This window comes from Anneissia japonica, unplaced genomic scaffold, assembly GCF_011630105.1.
Source record: "Anneissia japonica isolate Jap-2015-1 unplaced genomic scaffold, ASM1163010v1 scaffold288054_len62682_cov155, whole genome shotgun sequence".
Classification (NCBI taxonomy): domain Eukaryota; kingdom Metazoa; phylum Echinodermata; class Crinoidea; order Comatulida; family Comatulidae; genus Anneissia; species Anneissia japonica.
The window spans coordinates 26,208-36,170 of record NW_022746594.1 but is presented as its reverse complement, the minus strand read 5'-3'; the positions used below and the strand labels follow the sequence as shown (position 1 = coordinate 36,170).

The window sequence follows — 9,963 nt, the reverse complement described above, 5'->3', positions numbered from 1 at the left end:
ATATTGACCTAAGAAGAATGTGTTTCCACTCTGCAGCTCAAATCATGCCAGCAACCACAATCCCAGGATTGATTGGATTATTGACTTGCTAAAAAGAAAATCTTATGATTAAGGGCGCTTATTCAAATTAGAAGGGGCGCTTATTTAGAAGGGGGGCTTATTCAAACGGGGCGCTTAAGGAAATTTTCACGTTAGGAGGGGCAGTTATTCGAAAGGGGTGCTTATTCAAACGGGACGCTTAATCGCATGAGTACGGTGTGTGTGTATATATATATATATATATATATATAAATAAAAAAAATGAATAAATAAAATTGACAAAAATAACAAATAAATCAAAAGAATTAATGAGAAGATAATTAATTAAACAAACATAAATAGAAAAAATTTAAAATAAACAGTTTTACCAAATATAAAAGTAATGAAATAATTAAAATAAACTCAGGCTGATCACTGGGCTAAATAGGAACTTCATGTATCAATGACTCACTATATTGTTTGTTTTCTATTATTATATTTTCCTTCCCCCAGCTAGAACAATGCCACTGTCTTGGCTTTCTAGCCACGCCCCGCCCTTCTATTCAGACCCGTGAATTTTAGCTTTTGTATAGCTTTTCACTGGTAGGCTCAGCCTATGTTTAGTTTTCAACCAATCAGCAGCAAGTCTCATCACTCAAACATATAAGTATTTCCCTGTTTGAGATCTCTGCAGATATTATTCTCCTGAAGACGGTTGAAGCAAGTCAACCGAAACGTATGTGGTGTACCGCAAGCATTAATTATATATTATACTTCGCCATGCAAACCTTCAAACAATATTATTATATTGTTTTTTTTTTATAACGGCTCACTATATTGTTTGTTTTCTGGTCTTTGAGTGTAAGCCCATCCTCTAACTATATCTCCTACTTTAATCTCTGTAGATGGACCATTATAACATTTTTTAAAAGATATTGTAGATAATAATATAAGAAAATATAGTTGCCTCTGCCAAGTTGGTTATGTATTCACCCCTGAGTGGCTGTTCTGTCTTTTTAATAGCAATATTACGCAAAAAATAGTGAATGGATCATCATAAACTTTTGTGAAGAATGGTACATAATAATCGAAGAAAACGATGATTAACTTTTGGGAAGGTCAAAAAACAGGTTCAGGGTCACAGATATTGGATTTTTTCCCCTCCATTGAGCTTACACTTTAGCATAAATGAATACATATATAACCTGTGGGCAATATATGCACTCTATTGACAGGAGTGACTGAGTTGTAATTATAAATCTGTTTCTAGTGTCTATTTGATTATGTAAAATTTTGCCATAGTAAGTCAACCAAATTTGTAGTACTGCATTCTTTCTGTAAAAAAAAATATATATATATTTCATGTTTCAGAAATATTGCATGGCAATACAGTATGATCTGATAACATTTTGGTTAGTAGACAGGGAGTGCTTAGGAGTGATAATGATTGGATACAGTGCTACATGAGATATACCTGTATACCTCTTATCTTATTCTTCAGTCAGAAAGTGATAATGAGGCTTCCAAATTATTATCTCATCTGGATGATGATAATAATAATAATAATAATAATAATAATTTCAACATACACTTTTAAATCAGTGGCACTCAATAATGATTGGTGCGTTCACAAGATATCAGCATACACATGAAAAATAAATTGATTTAAATTGAGAGAACAGATCATTGGCAATATAAAAGGTTGATAATTGAGAAAAAGTAAATAAAGTAAAAAAAATATATGGCATATGGAAGGCCGAAGGTATAGCTTTAAAACAAAACTGCATTCACAAACGAAAAGAGCAAAATTATTTGAACATATAGAATAACGTATATTTTCACATATAAGATGCAAGGCTTAAAATAGGAAATTACGATAAAAAACAGAGGGTTTGTTTTATATGCGCAACACATAACGACAATTCTTGATTTTTAAATCATGTTTGTCTTTTGTGCAGATTGTCAGTAGCATGCAAATTTACTACTGAAATGAAGCTACTAACTGTAAGAATGAACGCAATTTAATTGCGGGGAAATAAGATTTTGATGAACATATAAAAGCTCATAAAATGGTATTATTTGGAAGATTGGCCCTATATCTGGCCCTGTTTTTAGCCAGCTATATGCTGTATCAAGACCATAATTAGCAGCAAAAAGTAGGAATACCGACTATGAAAAAAAGGGGTTGCCTTATACGTCTGACATACAAAAATCGTCCAAAAAACGCATGAATCACCCTATACGCCGCAAGTATGTACGGTACTGTTTAAAGCAGTAGCATTCATAGAGGTGCATTCAAAATGACAACAAACACAGAAGTGTTTGTCATCGTGTTTGACAGTAAAAAATTCTCATCACCACCCCAGACTTTCAAAGCTTCCCACTAATAAAACATAAACATTTAAGAAATACATAATTAAAAAATTAATTAATTAATGTTAAAAAAAAAAAAATTAAAAAGAAAAGCCACACATCCTGACTTTTGTGCACTGGTTCCAAAAGCCTGTTGGGCTAAAAGGACAGGGTCCATTATTAATGGAAGTCCAAAAAATTGAAACATCAATACAGAATCGACACAAGCAAAAAAATACATAAAAAAAAGTCAACACGTTAACAAGTGGTAGCAGTCTGATACAGTAGGCCTATATATATTATTCTGTATTTAAAAAAAAACCAGTATATACTGTAGAAACTAAAAGTATATGTGGCAAATACAAGCCAAACCAGTCACCCGTTGCAAATCCTGTTGCGTATTGGTTGTCAAGCAATTTTGTATTCTTTACCACACCAAAAGTCATTATCAACAGCATGTATTTTGACGCGTTTTCTTTATTTCACAAACTAAACACAGTCTACTTTGATTGAGTTAGTTCGTGATGTGAGCAACGATATATGTATTCATCATGATATGCTGTTTATTTTCCCCATTTTCAATGTTGAAACAACAATTTTTAATGATTTGGTGATGCTTGAAATCATGAACTTTGAAGGCCGATTTCTCAAATATTGTTCTTTTTAAAACAGCTGTATGTTTAAACGCTTTTAATATCATAACGAAATGTCAGATTTAAATGATTCTTTTACCATTGTATAGCTCTCATTTAACTGTTTAATCCTGTATTTATAACTAATAATCAATTTTTGCAGCGAGTGGCTTGTTTAGCTTGTCTTTGCTACATATATTCTGTAACAATATGAAGTGTAAAAAAAACAGTATATAGAAACTAACAGTATAGAAACCTACTAACCTAACAAAAGATATTAAAAACAATGAAGGCAGGATTGGAGGAGACTCTTCTATGAAAAGCTATTGGTTAATTAACATAATAATAACAATAGTGGCGAGATTTGAAAATGCAAATCATCTGTGATGAAACTGATGGGTGAGCCAAATAATAACAAGGCTTAACATCTGATATTGTATTTGTAAAATAAATGGTTGACAGGGAAAAATTTAATATATCTGTCAGTATCACATAATAGAAATTAATATTAATTTTCATCAATCTATAATAGTATGCATTTTTTAAAAGGTATGCCTAATAATATACATAATCTTATATAGTACATGTTTTAATATTAAAGAAGTTAAACATTTTATATCTATTAAATTTTATATGTATATTACATATTTTATGGCTAATAATTTTTAAAAAAAGGCCGTTTTAAGAGACTGTGTATTACTTATGTTTCTTCTTATTATGTTTATACATAACATTATATGACTTAAAATGTTCTGAAAAAAAAAAGAGAATGAGGGCGTTTTTTTCCCCTTTTTTTTTTACTCTGAGATGGCAAATCTAAGATGGTCGATGAGAAACAGCTACTACCTTCTCACTTTTACCAAGTAGACGCATTAAAAGCAAACACTAAACATGATTCATACCATACGTATCCCCGAACACTAACGATCGAGAGAGGAGTTTTACTAATGTGAGTTATCCAGTTTTTTTTACATTTCCTAAAATAAAGGAAATAAAAAAAAAATGTTTTAAATGGTGAAGCACACAAAGTGGATGCGTGAGGGGACTAAAAAACTGGTATTTTTTCTTATTTGGCCTTATTAATGTTTTTTTTTTTTTAATTATATTCTGATTTAGATTTCCATTTAAGATTGTTTCTGTAATTTGTATTATTACTCTACATTTTGAAATCCCAAATGCTGTAGCTTCTACTATATGGTTCACCCTCATTTAATATGTTTCAAATTAAAAAAAAAAAATAATTTCATTTTATGTGTAGGCCTATATACTGTATATTGTATTGCAAATACTTCCTGAAAGAAAGCAATAAATAGATAAAAATAGATGAACCATTTTATTTCTGCTTAACACAGACAACAAACTTCATTATAACAGGATAGGAATCACAAAATGTATTAATAGATTCAAGTACGGTATCTTATTGGCAATGTTTGTAAATAAAAACTATGATATCATGACATCATTGTCTAAAGTAGAATGTAAAGAAATATATAGGCAGGAATCAAATAATAATTACGGCCATATAAAATTATTATTAGTTTCTAGTTTCCTCGTACATTTATTTTCCTGTCTTTTAAAATTTTTTTAATTTCCTTTATTTTACAAAATGTACCAAAATCTGACTAATTCGCATTCTCGATTGTTCGTGGTTGGGAATGCATATGGTGTCAATCGTGTCTAGTGCTTCTTTTATTTGCTTTCAATGTGTCTACTTGGTAAAAGTGAGAAAGTAGCTGCCTCCCATCGACCATCTTGGATTTGCCATCTTAGATTTTTTTTAAAAAGGGAAAAAATTCCCTCATTCTCTTTTTTTCCAAAACATTAAAGTCATATAATGTTATGTATAAACATAAGAATAAGAAAAAAAAAAGTGCCTCATTCTCCTTTTTTCAAAATATTAGAACGAGAAACTACTTTTTCTTTTTACTTGGCTTAATCAAGAATTAATGAAAAGTAATATTTCAAAAAATTACAAATTTGAACAAATTTCTATTGAAACCAAAATTATTCAATTCATTATATATATATATGAAATTAAAATCCATATTTAAATTAATATGGTTTAAAGATTTATTTTATTGTTTTGTTAAAACAATTACTGTATGCTCTCTCTATGTATATTAGAATCTGACATTTTGCTACCAATACAAACAACACTATAAAGTATTGGTGGACTTTCCATATTTTTGTCATTTCACAAGAATTGTCTTTGACATGGTGTTAGTAGGGGAGACATACAGATTGTAAGTTTCGATTTGAGTCTATATACAGAGATATTGAGCATGGTAGTGTATGGGTCATTGCTTTAATAGAAAGGGTTCATTAGAGAGCGTTTAAGCCTACCTATGACGATCACCATTGTATTGTTAGAAAGGTTGGGCGGCCTATTGTGTGCGTTGGTGACGTGTTAGAACTAAGGAATGTGCTGGCCATAGAAAATTAAGGCGTATATAGGAACTTAGAGTGAAGTGTTGCACTCCTTCACCTGTCGCCAGCCACTCATCCTGGTAAGTACCTATTAGCCTGTTGCTTCAACCTACTCTAAACATCATTCAGTATTAGTTTCACTTTCTATTAATATTTATTTTATCAATTTTATATATGTCTACATACAAAAGCCTAATATAATTTCCTTGTGTTGCTTAAAGGTGTAATGCTACATAAATACATAGCAACATTTTACCTGGTAGTTCCATAATTATAATTTATGATACATATGTTATCATAATATTCAGTATGCACTCCAACTGGTAGGAAGAAGTGCAGTACCATGTGGTGTAATTGACCTACAGTATTGAAGCACTACACAGGTTGAATTTTAGCAAGTAATAATAATAATAATAATTTTGGCTTATATAGCGCATTATTATTATGCTAAAGCCTCAATGCGCTTAACAGTAAAAATAGAATTCGGGAAAAAAATTAAGAAAAATACAAGTTAAAAAGGTGAGTTTTTAAAGCTGCCTTAAAATCATCAATGGAAGTTGCCTGTCGGATTGTAATAGGCAGAGCATAATAGTATTGTAATAGTGCATAAATTACAATAGGTTACAGTAGACCTCATGGATCCTATACAGTAATTAATATTGTTGTATGGAAATGTTATCCTGAAATAAATTATAGAATGAATAAATATAACCAGTATTGAAGTAAATGATAGAGTCTGGTATTATTTAGTTACAAAATATAGCAGGCATCACCAAAGTAGGATATTTCATGCAGTTGACACATTACAGTACTTTCAATAGTCTATCAAATGCTTTAAAATTTAGCAAAGCTTTTTATCATAACCGTAGCACAGTGCGATATTAACTAATTCATATATAGCGTCAGTCTATATATTGTTTATGTAAACTGTACCATATCTAAGAAAATATCAATTTTGATAGTAGTTTCTGAGTGCATGAAGGTTAAAATAATTGTATACTGCTTTTAATTGCTCTCTCAGAGCACTTTTCTAAATTATATTATGATAAACTATAGAATAGAAAAACACAATAAATGGCTGTTTTAGTGCTTGTATGCGTTGGGTCTATGAAAATTCAAATACATTTTTTTAATGGCTATTGGAATAGGTTTAAACATAGCATGCTAAATACAGAAAGCAGTTCAATTTTAAAACAAGTCTTAAAATGGCTCAACATGGCCACTACCATATTTGGTTTTTAGAGGCCAGGGAGTTCAGAATAAGGAGCAGATATTCTTCGTGTATGTACTTTAAATCTGTTTCTTTGCTCTATGAACTATTATACCATATGTTGATAACATTAAATACAAAATGTAAAGTAAAGAATTTTGTAGCTGAAGATAATTAAAACCATACTCAAGTAGGCTTATATAGTAATCATCATTGTGATTTAATAAACTCTACAGAAATATCATGATTTCTCTTTCTGTTTGTTGCATCTTGATTTCACAATCATAAACTAGTTTTTATTTTCCAATTTGAAAGTTGTTTTTAATGATTTTGAAGGGGTGTATGAATCCTAGACATGAGGTGGTGAATAATACCAAATATTTGAATTAGTTACAGTTGATGGATCTCTCTATTGTCACACCTTGAGGTTTGTGAATACTTTTCCATTGAGCTGTCTTGTAAGGTTGAGCGAATCTACAGAAATATTCTGATTGTGAATGGTTTCATTTTTTTTTCTGAATCAGTCACCTTTACATTTTATTTCCTATTAGGTTTTTTACAGTTAAAATATGAGGCACATGACGTACTACCAAAACTTGTCGGTCTATAAATAATTGGGGTGATGAGAAAAAATGGTGTGCAACCTAATATTTTATAGGCAAAATAATAATGTACTAATCATGCATTCAGTAATTACCTTGGCATCATCTATTACAGTCAATTCTCTGTCTGTTAATCATGTTTTTTATTTAAAAATTATGATTATGTTTTCACCTTTTATGTTGCTGTACTTACAAATACCTTTTGAAGCAAGTATTAATGTTTCTTTCGGAATATTTATGCTCAAATAATTAAAAAGTTTACAATTGAAAATTAATGTACATTATACATGTTTGGAATTTATTTAACAGCTTGATAATAAACAAACTTGTTTATTTTTTATTCACAGCTTCTTGGATTTAGGCTATTTTCATCACTAGTTGAGTGTCAAGAATAATATCAAAATGGTGGACGGTTGTGGTCTAAATTGTATGAAATACTTGCTTTTTGTGTTCAACTTTATAATATGGGTAAGTTTTCTCAGTTCCTTTCTTCCTTTCTTGATATTAGTTTAATCATAATCCCTCATGCTACTGATCTTACTGATCTAGCTGGCTAAAGATGGACCTAAATGCAGTAATCTTCCAAATAATACCATTTTATGAGCTTATTTCCTCATATTTTTAATTGAGTTCATTCATAGGCCTGCTAACATCCCGACACCAGCCGCGTCACCATCAGGAATTGACTATTCCCGATGATAACACAATCAATGCCGAAACACTGATTCCCGACACAATAGCAAATTATGTGTTGTGTTACGGACGTTCCGCAAAAATCTAAAATTTGCATTTCGCTTGTATGAGACGAATCCCCTCCCCCACAGCATTTTTCTATCATAATTTGCTATTTTAAGCCTTGTCTTGTATGCAAGTATATACAGTAGATCAGACAACCATTAAGAGTCATGGAAGCTAGAAGCGATTAGTGTATGCAATGTCTACCCAAGACGATTCAGCGTAAAATGGATGAAGATGATGATATTTATTACCTCCTCCAAAGGAGGTTATGTAATCGCCTCTCTCTGTCTGTCAGCAAGATGCCAAATGTCTAGGTCACAGATATTACCTTTTTTGAGCTCCCAAGCATAATAGAAATTAATTGGATATTAACCTGTCTGCATTGTTCGGTATTCAGGCACAGGGCTGAAAATAATGTAATATTGGGATTTAGCGATGGGGGTCAAGTGTCCTAAATTGGGTGTTGAATATAAACAACCTACTGACACAGCGGTGTTTTACATAGAGATTTCTATCGCGGTCGTCCCTTGTTTATTGCTGTAAAGGTCATCATGATTCCCAGTAAACTATACCAAATTGATTGGAAATTAAACTTTAAAGTTTTGCCTTAATTTTTTGCTATGCTGTAAGGATACTGGCTGCAAACATTGAGATTTTCCGACAAATGTTAGGCCTAGGCCCCTGCATATCTATGGCATGGTTACCATAGGTACGCATGATGGTCTTCGACCAGCGAACTACGCTGAGATGTTTGGGCCAGCTAAGGTTTATGATGGATCACTTAAATTTCAAAGCATGAAATCCACTAGAGAACCCTAGGATAAGTAAATAAACACTATTTTGAACAATCGTATTGCCTTTCCTAGCCATTTACTTCTCACGGTAACAGTGGGTGGTTGTTTTCACATCCACAGCATTATCTTTTCCTATGCTATCGCACTTTAATATTTTTCATGTATACCCAAGTTAGGTCACATGACCGCCTGTAAACAATCATCGCTAAATCCATCTATCACCCGTCATACATTGTTAGGTATAAAGGAACAGGGCGGATGTATGCACTCACTAGCTTGGATTCCTTGGTTTACTCTAAAAACCAATGATAATATTTATTTGTATTTTTAAATATTCTTAAATTACGTTATTGAACTTGTGATGTTCTTCACTCTAGCTCGGTGGCCTTGGCTTACTTGCTCTTGGTATAATCCTATACTTCGGAATTGAAGACTGGATTCCTATTGAAGATTTAGCGATGATACTGGACAACGACCTCTTACGGAGCAGCGCCTTCATTCTCATTGGAGCAGGTGCTCTCGTCTTTCTCCTCGCTTTCTGCGGATGTTGCGGCGCCATAATGGAAAGCAAGTGCCTCTTAGTCCTTGTGAGTATTCTTATCCATTTTGTAATATTTTAAATATAATTTTAAATAAATACATTAAATAGTTAAAAAATGTAGTAGTAAAAAACCAGTAATTATGTGTACAGTATATCTATATAAAATATCATGCTACGACCTATAAGCTTTTCAAGCCTTACCACATCTCCACTATATGTGAGAATTTCAATCAGTTGTATGAGAGAAGGTCTCTGGGGGTTATAATAATAATAATTCTGGATTTCTATAGCACCTCACTTGACACAACCTCAAGGCGCTTAACAACAACAGAGAAGAAAAACCAAAACAAATGCAAATGTACCAAAAAAAAAAAAATTATTATCAAATATTTGGTTTTAGTTTAGTTTAATTAAGTTCAAATGATTTGTTTGATGATTATCAATAAATATTATTATTACAATACTTTGGCAGTGTTCTCCCCAGGGCAATAAGCTGTAATGCCTGTTACAGCTTCATTCAGAAACAAGTTTACCGTTACACCTTAAATTTACTGATACACCTTGTATGACTAGTAAATGTTCAGTTTATCAATTGTTTATACACAAGCTCTACATACACAATTTCAAAATACGAGGGAAATGCACCTGT

General features: G+C 31.7%; 1 protein-coding gene across 1 annotated transcript in view; it reads left to right on the top strand.

The window, feature by feature from the left end:
• Positions 1–9,963, top strand: part of LOC117120257 (tetraspanin-18-like) — a gene marked incomplete in the record, with an annotated part of 26,874 nt that overhangs the window by 11,519 nt on the left and 5,392 nt on the right. The window contains 2 exon segments of the mRNA XM_033265272.1: positions 7,589–7,709; positions 9,151–9,360. Coding sequence (XP_033121163.1) covers positions 7,644–7,709; positions 9,151–9,360 — 276 coding nt within the window.